The sequence below is a fragment of the Mobula hypostoma genome, chromosome 7, assembly GCF_963921235.1.
Source record: "Mobula hypostoma chromosome 7, sMobHyp1.1, whole genome shotgun sequence".
NCBI classification, from domain to species: Eukaryota; Metazoa; Chordata; class Chondrichthyes; order Myliobatiformes; family Myliobatidae; genus Mobula; species Mobula hypostoma.
Window position 1 is genome coordinate 102,278,038 of NC_086103.1, and position 15,414 is coordinate 102,293,451.

At 37.3% G+C, this 15,414-nt stretch overlaps 1 protein-coding gene across 2 annotated transcripts in view; it reads right to left on the reverse strand.

Moving 5' to 3' along the window:
* LOC134349438 (ephrin-B2-like) overlaps positions 1-15,414 on the reverse strand; it is a 53,798-nt gene that overhangs the window by 27,284 nt on the left and 11,100 nt on the right. For both annotated transcript variants that reach the window (XM_063053742.1, XM_063053741.1), the window contains exon 2: positions 2,071-2,354. In XM_063053742.1, coding sequence (XP_062909812.1) covers positions 2,071-2,354 — 284 coding nt within the window. The remainder of the gene's footprint in view (positions 1-2,070; positions 2,355-15,414) is intronic.

A 15,414-nucleotide genomic window follows, 5' to 3' on the forward strand; every position in this document is an offset into this window, starting at 1 on the left:
CATGGGAATTCATACACACAATATCCACTACAGCCTGAGAATGCTTCTGCACTATTAACAGACATGCAGAATGATACAAAATACATCCATATCCAACTCTTCATGGCTTCATTCTAATTAAAGCTGTATGGTCATTCATTTAATATTGAATCCTGACTAGAGTTGCTGATTAGAAGAAATGGGAGAAAATCTAAACTCAACTCCCTGAAATGAAAATAACTCAGATATCATTGTATCATTCTATCTAACAGAATTCCTACTATTCATTTTCTTAAAAGAATCTCTATGGCCAAGTACAGATTAATTGGGAAACTGAGGAAAACTCTTACAAATTGTCAATTTTTTTCTAACGCACATCATGTATTGCTTTACAATTTTTACACTGTTTTAGCAAGCAGCTAAATAGATGTACAAAAGCAGCCTGTGGAGAAATAGCTAACTCTAGCAACCACTTCAAAACTTCTGAATGAAACATTTTTGCAACTGAGAATTTTATGCAGACAATTAAGGAAATATGCAAACAAATATGGATTTTCATTCTTTTTTTCATTCATATATTGCCATGCCAATTTATTGTACTTTATAGTAAATTGCTTTTGTTTACAGATTTCTTGTACTAGTATGTTAATTCCCTTTGTACTCAATATCTGTTAGACTTTTTTAAAAAATTGCTGAGACCCAAGGCCATAATTAGGCTTTTCCTTTACAATTAGAGACTGAATTGCAGACAGCAATTCTAGTCACATTTTAAGGAGGAATGAAATTCAGTGTGCAACATTTCCCTGCCAAGACTTCCGTTTACACCTTTAAGTGATTAACGTGTGTTATACACTGCCATCCATCTTGGTTCTGTTTGCCTATTTTAGTCCTTTGGGTTCAAGGAAATCACCCCTTTTATCTTTCAAGTTTATATAAATCCAGAGAGCTATTAAGTCAATATGAATTGCAGAAGGAAAATTGCAGCTGGTTCCACAGAAAGGCAGCTTCCTGTTTTAGAGCAGGACAGTATGAGGGGTTGACAGAGGCAAAAGAGTTCAAATGAATGTGGTCGGGAACGAAAAAGAATATAGTGAAAACAAACATATCAGAAACCTTAAAGTTTCCTTATTTTGCTGAGGTGATAATTTTGCTGGCATTTGCTGGCCAGCAGCTTTCAGCTTAAATGTCGCCAAGTTTTGGGATTCACACACATGCACAGCAGTCCAATCTTACTGGCTAAGCCCACTGCCAATGTCCTGGAGGTATTCCCCTGCTCAACTCCATATGGAGCCCAAGGGTAGGACAAGAGCCTGCAGAAATGTCCCAGATAACAGAAGGCCTGCACATGCCTTTCATTTGAATGGAAATTGAAAGTTGTAGGAAAGAAAGTTGAGAATTAGAGTATGTTATCTCACATTTTTATTTTTAGCGTTTAAGTATTTAAGACTATTATAAGTGTTTTCAGTTGATTTACTTTTTAAATGGCTTTAATTATTTCATTTGTAAATATTTTTCGGTGACCCATTAGTGACAAGCTTGGATCCTTTGACATACAGCAAAGCTAGGAGCACGAGTCTGCTATTAGTCAGACTTTTCAGGACCTTTCTTGAACATGTTTATGCTGGCCCACCCACGCCACCCTGGGGTTCTGTTTAAATGCCTGCCACTGCTCAACTCCAAATCCATCCAGACCAGGAGAATCTGCTTTCTGGGTACAGGGGATTGGGGAAAACAGGTAGATTTGCTGGCCACAGGCTCCATCTAGCAACATCTAGATTGAAATTGTTGAAAAAGATTAGTTGAGTTTTCTCACATTCTAGCTAACATTTATCTCTCAAACATCACTAAAGAGGATTTACTGGTATTTCAGAGCCTTTGATGTGTATAAATTAGCTGACATACTTGCTCCACTGTGTTACAGCCATGACTACACTTCAAATGAACTTCACTCACTCTCAGCATTTCCTGATCTCCCAGTGACTTGAACAGATCTGAAGTTCTTTTTAAGCATTTCTTTTTGCCTTCTGTGACTGCAGTTCATTTCTTTTTGCTGTACTCAAAGAAAAAAATACATTAAATGGCAATACTTACAAATAATGTAGTAGTCCTCATACTTCTTGAATTCCAATCCCCAGAGGTTAGGGCTGAACTCCTGAAACTTTATGGTAAACTTGACATCTTGATCTGGCTTGTTGCAATTGAGTAATGGTGTGGGGCTGGGCACAGCGTTGCAGTTGTCTGCCTGATCTTTTGACACCATGTACAGTTTGAAGTATTCATACTGTCCAGTGATCCTGGAATCCACCTTAGGGCAGATAATATCTAGTTTGTCTCCTATCTGTGGGTACATCACCAGTCCTTTGCTAGGTAGAAATCTGAGAATAAAACACAAGAGAGGAACACATAAGTCAATAGACATCACATGCCAAAGTACACAAATATTCAGATTCACGCTAATTTTTCCAGGAAGCTGCAACTTGGTACGTACTGGCTGCAAAAACATTTCATTTGATAAAATATCAAAGGAACATCTTTTCTCATTGATCCTTCCCTGTTGGACAACTTCCCTTATAAACTATCAACTTCATGAACCTGTTCTAAGTTGATAACTTTCAAAAAAAATAAATGCCCACTGCTCATTTCTAATTTTCATATTGCTGTTTTAAAATATGAAAATATTATAATTTAGAATTAAAATTATTATTTTTTCCTTTGACATCATGACAGGTTCCCTGTATAATGGAAGGCAAGCTTAAGATACATAATTAGCTGGATATCTTTGGTTAGAACAGGAGATGAGATCGCTGTTCATAATTAAATTATTTCATTGAAATATTCAACCCAAGAGGATTTTATAAATTGCAATAAAGGCCCTGTGTTCTACAAATTGTTTTATTCAGAGAAGTACATCCAGTTTTGCAGGTTGATTTGTCTTGGGGATGTATGCCCATAAATTTCATTTGTTGCATTGTATGTATACACCATCACTAATTCTTGAACTTGGTTGTATTTGCTCCGGTTAATTCCCAGAATCAGCTCCTTAAACTTGCAGCTGCAGCTACAACACCCCAAGGCCGAGATCCAAGTGTCTTTGGTTAGTTGCTGTGTAACCATTTACCAGCTTCATGGGGCAAAGTGTCTTTGCCCCATGAAACTGGTAAATGGTTACAGAGAAACTAACCAAAGTGTTTTTGCCCCATGAAGCTGGTAAATGGTTACAGAGAACTAAACAAAGCAACACACGACTGAACTCTGAAGCACATAGGAGCAACTTACCAGGGAGAAAAATGGGTACTAGTTCGTCATGTTTTAATTAAGCTCTCTTATATATTTATTTGCAAATCAAGGGATTTTCTGAAGGGAACCTAAAAGGATTCACCTCCTTTAATCTATCTGCAGTCAGCTTTAGAGAGAATACCATCAACAGTGTATGACAAACTGTTTGCTGTTTTCTGAATCATTAATTTTACACAATTTCAAATTTCACTCTGTGACATCATATTTCAAATAAAGCCTGAATTTGGATGTATGTTTATTTCTGATACCTTCTCCAATTTTACAAATCCCAGTTTTATTTCAAATGTGCCCTACTTTTGCCTCCCTGATTTCCACCGTCCAATCACCGATGGCTTGCCTTAAGATTGCAACTTCGCCCCTTCCCAACTTCTGCACCCTTATCCTCATTTCTTTGATTAAGATTTCCTAATATTTCTGTTTGCAATTCAGAATCTATACACAGTATAAAGTGCCTTTCTATGTTTTACTTTTCTCCAGCAGGGGCTCCCAGCCTTTTTACTGCCATGGAGCAGTAACACAAAGCAAGGTGTCCATGCACCCCAGGTTGGGACCCCTGCTATAGGTGCAATTTTTGTTCGGACCGTGCATGAGCTGGAACATTGCACTACGTCTCAAATGCCACCTTCTAGGGATAATACTGAATGTGCATTGGCCAATGATACTTTCCACCACCTTGCTTTGTTGGGACGGCTGCAATTGGTGAAAACATCATTGTTTAAAAGCAGCTCCTCATTTTGTTTTATAATGCTTTGGGAAGCCCCAACCACAGAGACATGCTGCTTGCCCAGGTGAAATCCTGGTCTCTGGCATATTGCTTCTGGATATAATCACTCTGTCTAAATCCATCAGAAACTACTTAGTGCAGGTTTCTGTTGATCACTGAAAATATACAATGCTGTTTGCTCAGTTCAAGTATGATTTTTACTTTTATATTTTTGCATCCACTTAAAGTCCTTCTTCTGTCTAAAATCCACTAAAATCATGACATTTCATAAATTAATTTTCATTTTGGAACTAAACTGGAACTAGCTTTAGGATATTTAGGAATTAGCTTTAGATATTATTACCAAATGTATTTGGCCAAAATCATTGCTGTTGATCATTTACAAAGAAATTAAAGTTATAATCTCTGTAGGATAAAATTGCACTGAATTTCCACACATTTGAAACTAGTTTCAGTGAGAAAGGGGAATGCCTGAATCAATACAAGATGAAGATATTCTGGTGCATTGACAAATACAGTGAACACAGTAACTATATCACGTGGGAGACTCATTTTGCCAAGTACATGGGAGATTCACTAAGTCATTAACGTTATGCTCTGTAACACCTCTAATTATTCCTATAGCTTGATACAATACTACACTTTATGTGGAAGAAATAATCTACTCTTCTCCAGGTCAGTTTCTGAAAAGATGATAGGACTCACATGCTGATAGAAAGCAAACCACTGACAGCACTTTACAATATGGATGAATCTATTTGACCAATTATATTTGGCTAATGGTATTTTTTGACGTCTGAGTTAGCAAAATAAAAAAGTGGTATTCTAACTGCGTAGAATATACCGCATTGAGTTATCAGCACTACCTTGATCAGAAATATGGAAACGACATGGTAGTGTAGCGGGTGGTGTGACACTATTACGGCATGGTAGTGAAGCGGGAGGTGTGACACTATTACGGCATGGTAGTGAAGCGGGAGGTGTGACACTATTACGGCATGGTAGTGTAGTGGTTAGTGTGTCACTATTACGACATGGTAGTGTAGTGGTTAGTGTGACACTATTACGACATGGTAGTGTAGTGGTTTGTGTGACACTATTACGACATGGTAGTGTAGTGGTTAGTGTGACACTATTACGACATGGTAGTGTAGTGGTTTGTGTGACACTATTACGACATGGTAGGGTAGTGGTTTGTGTGACACTATCGCGGCTCAGGGTGTTCTGAAGTTCACAGTTCAATTCCAGCACTGTCTTGTAAGGAGTCTCTGTATGACCTCCCCATGGTATGTGTGGGTTTTCTCTGGGTGCTCTGGTTTCCTCCCACAGTCCAAAGGCATACAGGGTAGGCTAACTGGTCATTGTAGTTTTTCCAGTGATTAGGTTAGTGTTAGCCGGGTTTGTTGGGGATTTGTTGGCGACAGAGAGGCTCTCTCCATGCTGTATCACTAAGTAAAATAAATAAAATGAGAAAAGCAGGAAGCAGCCTGTAAACATTTCAAATACAGTCATGGGCTGTTTAAATCCAATTTATTCAATAACACTGAAGACTGTTAATTCTAATAACAAGCACAGTAAAAATAAATTATAATCGGTAGCAGTGCAAAAGATTTTCTTACCCATTTGTAAGCATCATTTTTCCCTCCAATACTTCATCAAGACTTAGATTACATAGATTGTCAATGGTATAATGGCAAACCAAAAATCTAGCCAGCTGCACTGCTCAAAGAAACTCAGATACAAAAGGAATTCTGGGATGTGTTAGCCTAAAAATCAGAGTGAGGAAGTTCTGATCTGTCCATACCTGCCTTTGACCCTGATTATATTCCTGGTTCCAGGTGGGAGCATGGGACTGCAGTGACGGTGCTAAGGGTTTACTTATGAAGCTTACAAATTTCTGTAAGAATTCACCTCAACTCCTTTAACTGGATCACAGTTAATGTATCATTCATTGATACACACATATATCCAAAAAGCACATTAACAGGATTACATCTGCGCTTACCAAACTTCTACATTGCCTTCATTCATTGATACACACACATATCCAGAAGCACACTATTTTATATTTATCCATATTTTATCATTCTTGGTTTACTATTTTGCTGACAAGTTTTTCTAGCAAGCGAGTGATTCCATGGATTGTCAATGTTTGACATTTCACACATGAATTCTGGGATTAAAACCAAACTGAAGAGATCTGCCTAGCAGTCTCCTGCCTCTACTGAAAATAAAGTGGCATGTGATAGAGCTTGGACACACTTAACCTCGTCACAGGGACATGGAACTAAGAGCTGGCACACACTGGCAATAAATTGCCAACTGGCAAACTTAAGAAAACAAAATGCACAACCAACTCTGGAAAGTGTCAAATACATGCTCGTAAAGTAGGAAGTGCTCTTTATATGTTAAAGGCACATTACTGAGGCACAGGAATTACATCCACTCAAACATGACGAATACAAACCCAGGTAAAGTGTTCTACAATTCTCACACTGACTGATGCAAAATAATTGCCAAAATATTAACATACTGACAAGTTTGTTAATAGTTAAAATCCTAATGCCAAAATTTAAACTGTCATTATAAGTAGAAGGTTAGAATCTTATATGACGTTCATACTACACTAGCAAAGTGGTCACTGGCACTAATTAAGCTAATTTACAAACAACCATGCTTCCAAAAGAGAACTAGCCTACAGTTTACCTTACCAAACAACGGATTCTGGCATTAGATTTCATTGGTCTGCAAGACAGCAGCCACACGGCAAAGCACAATACGAGTTAAAAGAGAAAACAAAACCAGCCTTCAAAGACAGGGTGGTAATGATCTGGATTCTTTGGTTGCAAGATTCAGATTTCGACCAGATCATAACTTCATTGGAAATCATGTGAGATATAGTTTAATGGGGCATTACAGTCCACTGTATGCTAGACAAATTTAATGCCCGTCTACAGTATGTTAATCTTACTTGCTATTATCCATCTTCTCATTTCCTATCCAAGAACCTGTCCAAATACCTTTAAAGTTTTCTAACAGCATTTGTCTCCAGTGTTTCTTTGGGCAGCTCATTCCATATCTGCAACACTTCTGTGTGAAAAACTTAACCTTCAGATCTCCACTCACACAACAGCATGAATATTTTACTCCTTAACGGAGAATTTCTGGGTACAAAGAGAATAAGGATTGAGTAAGGGAGTTGGGATTAGCCAAGTCTGAATAATACTATTCTCATCCTATACTGGAAAATTCAAAAAAAAAATCATTAATGGAAATGCTTTTTTGGATTGTTAATATCTGATTGTCAACTTAGATTTGATTAGATTTTTTTCTGAGCTTAATAGACCCCTCAAATCTACTTATTAGTGCAATTGTACAAGTGTTTGGTCCTTGGACAGTAACCAAATAACTTCCTACGTCCCTGATCTTGCTTTCAATTGCTTCAGTTGAATTTTTTGACAGACCACCACTTTCTAGGGGCTTAACAAGTGCAATCACTTATTTAGTGAACTTGTAGCATTATTATATTGACTTTGTATTAATGCAAGACTTGTATTTGATTACCAGTCTGTTGGAGGCTTTATTTTAAATAATATATAGTCAACACAATCCCTTTGACTCCCACTAGATGTCTTTAATTGTTAAGACCGTTTTAAAGGATTTGATGCATTTGGTAGTTTGCAATATCATTTTAAAAGAAGGCACCACTGTTGACCTTACAGTCTAAATTGTGTACAAACCAATTATTAGTGAAAATTGTCCTCGTTTAATTCTGACCACAACAAATGAAGATTGATCAGTGAATCTGACATACATGGGAGATTGTTTCACCTAGTAACATCACCCATTTGTGATCAGCAACCTGTCAACATGTGATTTGACTTGAACAATCACAATCTGTTATAGTTATTTAAGACTGAAATGTAAAAGCCAATTACATCTTAGAGTTTCCTGGTGACAGTCCAGCCACAAATCAGAACACTCATTCTCACACTCTACAAGCTTAAAAAATACATTTCTGGTCATCTTATTTCTCGTTCCCAGCAAAATTACAATTTAGTCTGCCTGTTTGCTTTCAAGATGCTTTGAAATATTCAAGTTGAACACAGCAATTACTTTTAGTTGATTTAATCAAATTGACAAATTTGTCTATGGCAAAAAGAAAATCCATAATTATTATGTCCGTTTTCTTTAGAATCTTAGATGAAGTGATTTAGTTGTAGAATTGGTTGATAAAACAGCTAGTGTTCTTGCAGAAGATTAACACAAATTCACAACTACCAGGACTGAGTTGTGCTCAACTGTGAATACCCTGAACAGATACCAGAAAATGTACAATATCCTTCCTGATATTTCACTTGTTATGCATTTACATTCAAGGAGGTCAGATGCATTCTCTTTAATGTAGCCAATAAATACCTCAGCACTGATCCTAGTAGGCAGAGTATGCATAGTTTGTATTAGTGACAAGCAAGCAGTACACTAGATGATCAGCAGCTCTAAAAGCTGTTCAACGCAGGTTTGTGAACTGTACTTGCAATGGGCAATTATTACACATGAGCACAGATGGTTCTGATTAGCAATAAAGCCTCAAACTTAATGGCCCAGGCTTTGTTACGAGCTAGCACCAAAATAACGTTGTAAAGTTTACCGTCAATTATTTTTTTAAATGAGGAAATTTAAGAATTTTATATAGGTTTCTAAAATACGTGAGTGCCTACTTCACTGTTACTCAGTGAAAAGGTGTTTAAAGAAAGGCCGACATTATTTATTTGTACATGACCGGTATGGAAATACAGCAGTTTGATTACTTCAAACCATAATTGTCTTTTACTAATGAAAAACCTTAGCAGTTATTTCTGTGTTCTCCTTGCTCTAGACCAAGGTCCGCAGGCCCATTTTCACAGCTGATAAATAATCTGCAATATCTTAGTGAAAAGTGCAGGCAATTTGAGCTCAAGTACAGATTGGCGAACAATGCAGCATCTTCTTTGGCATACATTTCCATTTGTATCAGTCTAGCTGTCTCCAAGCTGCGTACAAGTCCAGAGAATTGAGGTCCATTTCACTCGTCCATGTAGAAAACTCACAGACTGTAAATTTCAGTTATTTCCCGATTTAAAACCAAATGTCCTCACTTCTGCTTTGCAGACTCATGGTTCTGATATCACACTAACTTACCATTTCTTTCTCCTAAATTTAGATTTACAGGCCATGTACATATTACATTTCCAACTTTCATTGCTGTGCAATTAAACAGAACCCACAAAGAACTTCACTGACAGCAGTAAACGTTCGGAAGAGTGATAGGATCCAATTCTAAAAAGGTTAGAACCAAACTTTTTTCCAATGCTAGCAGTATATTAATGCATTCCACTCATATTCACTGTTTGACTAAATTGTAAAACCGTTCTATGAAATATCCATGACAGCAAATTTTTGAAAATAGTTTTGAAATGTGCATAAATTGAGAAAATAATAAGATAAAGCAATAAAGTGCAATACATGTCATTTCTGTTATAAGCTATGTCTATCAAAACCAGAATAGAACCCACAAATACAAATTTCTCAGCAGTGGTTATTATCTCACGGTAGTCATGTTCTCAGATATCCTTTTGGCCAAAGGCCAATTGAAAAGGTGCTGGAAACTATTTTTTGAGAGAACCCAACCGAATTCTTTCACTTACCATGATAAAAGACTTCAACAGGTACATTTGGAGCTTTCAAAGCCACTGCTTTGATGTAAAAGACTTACAGACCTTGTACAAAACAAGAATCTGAAGTTATATTGGCTATCTTCCCAGTTTTTGTTCTCTCGCTCCTTTTGTTTGCTCCAGTTTGTAAGAACTGAGCTGACAAAGGTGAAACAAAATAGAACGGTTTAAAATAGAGTCCCATCAACCCAACTGCCACTCAAAACTGCTCCAGAAAGCTGAAGCAGATTGCTAGGGGGTTGTGATAAGGACACAGTTGTTCTGAAATAAATCTGACATTCCACAGTGAAGGTCTGACCCATGCAAGCTAATTGCTATCAAATCAAATAAAAATATGTAGCTGTTTACAAGTAGAACAGAAAGATGCTTTCTTACAATCCTTGTGGACATGCAAACAATTCCAAATAAGCTTTAATGTGATTTCCTTTTTTTAAAAAAAAGCAACTCAATATTCTAGAGCTAGGATTTTAGTGAAAATATTCTGCAGGCATACAATCAGCCTACTGAGCTGATGGGAAAAGGATGGGGACATGATTTGAGGACTCTGTTCCTACAAGTCTGGCAGAGGTCCCAAACCCTAGACTGTAAAGTGGTGGTTGCTGAAATGGCTCTGTGTTTACCTTGTTGAGTTATGATACAATTACTTCATGCATCAACTATGAACAGTTAGAATACAAATTAAGTTCCAGTGATGAGACAAAAAGACCTCAAAATCCAAAATAATGCACTTATACAAATCATTTATACAAATTAATATTACAACAGGATTTCTTCAGCATATCAAAACCCAAATGGGGTGAAGGAAATCAAATTTATTACACACTGAGATAAGCAGAGGCATTACCTCGCCTAAAATCCTGCAGATGCTTTCTTAATTTGATCTACCAAACTAAGCTGTTTATTCTAGTGTGCTCATCAGGTCAAGAAAGAACAAATGCTTGGAATTCACAAGGGTGGGGGGTTCTACTCTCCAAAATTAGTGTTTGATACAATTTGCTCTTGATGTTAATGTATTTGAATAACCTAATGACACATAAAACAAAGTTTGAATCATAATTGCTATTTTGTCTTTAAACAGGTAAACTTTCCCTTTGGTGCAAACAACATTATTTTTTCTTTATAGTGTCAATGAGTTAAAAATAGTGACTATGATCTTCTTTCAAATAGCATACTGGCCAAATTACATTGAATTAGATTACTTCAGATTTTGGACATTGTACACGCCAAGTTTAATTGCTTTATTACTGATAACATGCTGATGCTATCAACTCAAATTATACACACATAGCATCTGCAAATCACCTGCTTTGGTTACAAAGGGCTATCGAGATAGCACTGATGTATATAATGTTATCTCCATTGTTTCCTCACAGGATCACAGAGTGATACTATAGAATAATATATCTGATGAAGATAATCAAACAAAGCCTGGGGAGCAGTCTATTGATAACTATTTTAACCTTTGCAGTCGGGCTGTTCAAAGATTATGACACTTTCAAACTGCACTGCTAAAATATGTCCACTTCAAGAAGTAAAATTAGTTATTCTTTATAGTTTGCTCCCTGTAGCAAGTTTAATACCACGTGAGCTGCCCCTGACCAAATGCAGTCAATAAGGTTAATAAAATCTGGACAAGATTTTCTCAGATAGGGAAAGATGTTATAATGCTTTCAGGAAACAAACTGAATAAAAGGAAGATTGGACACCAATGATTTCAGATTAAAAATGGATTTAGGAAAAGGTTCTACAGTGGATGATCAGTTAACGCAGAAGGAATTCATCCAATTCATAATACGTACTTCTCTGGAACACTGTAATCTTAACTGTTAATATCTATAATGTTTAAAGGAGAGTTCCAAATAATTGTTGTCTGGGTTCTATTGAGCAGGAAAGTATCACTAATTCTGTTCCAGAAGTAAGCTGTCTTCAACATTAAATCAACCATAAACACTTCACTAACAGTCTTAATAACAAATGCTTAGAAGTTTTCTTCTGCTTAATTTTATACTTCCTTTGGAAAATAATGTCTGATTTGCAGTTATGGAACTAAATCAAAAGCCAAGTCTCCATCTACATCTGTGATAATAATTTGTCAGAAAATCTCTGGTGAAATCTACTTACTCTGTAATTTTCAATGACACTTTCCTGATTGTTCTAATAAAATTACTTCACAAGTGATTTTCACAATGGCATAGTGTTTTCTGTTAGGTTGATTTTTCAAAAAAAAGAGCAGCATCAGAAAGGCTGAGCACAGACAATACTACCTGTTAGCACTTTCTTGTCAGATTCCAACATTATCCTCAAACCTCTACACTTTAGTACAACAATCAAATGGAGAACTTAAGTCTTCTCATTTGCACAATGGTTACAGAAATTGCTTTACGGGTTTTGCTTCAAACTGCTCTAATTAAAAGGTATATTCACAGAATAGTCTGAACAACTTTCTTTATATATAACAAAATGGTATAGTTATTTCTTCTTGAGATTGATTTAAGAAATTTTGAAGTGTTCTGATTCTAACTTAGTGGTTCATTATTTGATAAACAGCTGAGCTGTACTATAGTTTCCAACTTTGATCCTTTCTCTGCATGTTTGTTATTCTTAACTGAGTGTGATTAAGCTTTTATAATTATTTTTCAGAGTCCCTGAGTCTGGGACGGAGTAAAATTAGCCACTGCCCACACTGCCTGATGATCAATGGGCCAGGGTAGATTGATTTCTCCCCCCAACTTACCTTCAAGGCTCACAGAAAAATAATCTCAGAAGAGTTAAAAGTACCAAGGGAATAAGCAAAGAGAAATGAATATTGGGGGAATAAGAACTACTTGTGTTTCTTAATTTTTTTCTTAATACTTCCATGGTGACCAAGAAAACCAAAGTTGTCAAAAGGACTGCGATAAATTTCATGCACAGACACTATTTAAAACTTTCTTGTAAATGTGAATATTCATGTAAATAAATTGAGATTGTTTAAAAATCTTATTCTGCAAACCTCCATCCAATTGACACAAGATTGGATCATCTTACAGATAAACTCATTAGCAGCCAATACAACAGTAGCTATTCCTCACCAAAGCACAGCTGTATTTGCTTTATTTTCTCCAAAGCTTCTTATGGTTAAACAAGGGACAAAACTTAAGCAATATCAAAAGGACATTTTTTCTTCCACAGAGATTTATGCACTTCCTGAACTTCAAAATCTATTTGCTACAGAATTTAAATATATTTTATGAACGATGATATGACTGACATCTGCTACTTCATTTAATCTTTTTCCTCATTTCCTGAGACAGCTGGATGTACTTTTTAAGGATCATAGGGGGAAATTATTGGTTTGAATACCAAAGATCAGTGCAGTTCAGTCGGGGGGGGGGAGCAATACTTGGAGGGCAAACAGAGCAGCACAGGCTGTTTATCTTTGCCATTCTCATGGAGGGACAGACCAAACCCCGAGCCTGAAAGATGGCTGCATCAAAAGCACTGTGTTTTCCTTTCTGATAACCTCAGTCCCACCAATTCTCCGATGTTCTGTTGATACTCAGCATGCATCTCCCTGTGGCATAAACAGATGAAAGAAACAATCTCAAAGTGAGCTTAAGCCAACAGAATAGCTACTGCTGGGCCAGGAGAAGAAAATAAAGTCTCTTTACTAACCCATATTACAAGTTAGAGGTTCAGGCATATGGAACTTCAATAAAGCAGCAAATTAAATCTACCTTTATTTATATATTACACACATTGAATGAACAAGGACTGAGCAGCTTTTCTTTACCATCCTTCAGCACAAGCCAGAAAACACAAGCCCTTTATATACCCTAATCCTAACATCCCCTTACAGAGCAAAATGCAACTGAACACCACTTCCCTCCCTTCCCTTTCAAATCACAGTGTTAGATGTGTCATTTTGGACATGAACTATATGTTGCCTTGGCAACACGAGTTCCCACTTATACTTTGTACACAAAATGGTTGCATCACCTTACTGTTTATCCGGGTGGAATAGGCTGGTGCTTTTCTTTTGGAAAATAAACCTGTGCTGGCAGACCTGATTTCTGCTAGGACTGAATTTCCATATTCTATCTATGCTTTGCAACACTAGTTTAGTTTCAACATAAATATTTTATTGTCAAATAACTTGGTTCAATGTCATATTAAATACAAGACTCCATTACAACTTTCTCTTTAATTCTACTCCACATTTAAGTTTTCCTGAAGAAACACACAAATGCATCTACAAGGAAACATACAATGTGTCAAACAATTCACGTCTATATCAACGTAGGGAAGATGAATGTAAAATTTAGAAATGATGACTGATCAGTAATTTCTTTTCTGCTCTATTTCCAAGATTTGACCTTTGAATTATGGAAGCTGTATCAAGGATCTTGGTGATCGTATGGATGACTTACAGTGGACTGAAAAGCTTGAGCATGTAGACATCAAGAAAGGGGATGTGCAGGAGCTTTTGGAAAGATCAAGTTGGACAAGTCACCGGGACTAGACAAAATGTACCCCAGACTACTGTGGGAGGTGAAGGAGGAGATTGCTCAGCCTCTGGCAATGATCTTTGCATCATCAATGAGGATGGGAGAGGTTCCAGAGGATTGGAGGGTTGTGGATGTTGTTCCCTTATTCAAGAAAGGGAGTAGAGATAGCCCAAGAAATTATAGACCAGTGAGTTTTACGTCAGTGGTTGGTAAGTTGATGGAAAAGATCCTGAGAGGCAGGATTTATGAACATTTGGAGAGGTATAATATGATTAGGGATAGTCAGCATGGATTTGTCAAAGGCAGATCATGCCTTACGAGCCTGATTGAATTTTCTGAGGATGTGACTAAACACATTGATGAAGGTAGAGCTGTAGATATAATGTATATGGATTTTAGCAAGGCATTTGATAAGGTACCCCATGCAAGGCTCATTGAGAAAGTAAGGAGGCATGGGATCCAAGGGGATTTTATTTTGTGGATCCAGAAGTGGCTTGCCCACAGAAGGCAAAAAGTGGTTGTAGACAGGTCATATTCTGCATGGAGGCCGGTAACCAGTGGTGTACCTCAGGGATCTGTTCTAGGACCCTTACTCTTTGTGATTTTTATAAATGACCTGGATGAGGAAGTGGAGGGATGGGTTAGTAAATTTGCAGATGACACAATGGGTGGGGATGTTGTGGATAGTTTGGAGGACTGTCAGAGGTTATAGTGGGACATCAACAGGATGCAAAACTGGGCTGAGAAGTAGCAGATTGAGTTCAACCCAGATAGTGTGAGGCGCTTCATTTTGGTAGGTCAAATATGATGGCACAATACAGTATTAATGGTAAGTCTCTTGGCAGTGTAGAGGATCAGAGGGATCTTGGGGTCCGAGTCCATAGGACACTCAAAGCTGCTGTGCAGGTTGACTCTGTGGTTAAGAAGGCATATGGTGCATTGGCCTTCATCAACCGTGGGATTGAGCTTAAGAACCGAGAGGTAATGTTGCAGCTATATAGGAAACTGGTCAGGCCCGACTTGGAGTACTGTGTGCAGTTCTGGTCGCCTCACTACAGGAAGAATGTGGAAACTATAGAGAGGGTGCAGAGGAGATATACAAGGATGTTGCCTGGATTGGGGAGCATGCCTTATGAGAATAGGTTGAGTGAACTCGGCCTTATCTCCTTGGAGTGACGGAGGATGAGAGGTGACCTGATAGAGATGTATAAGA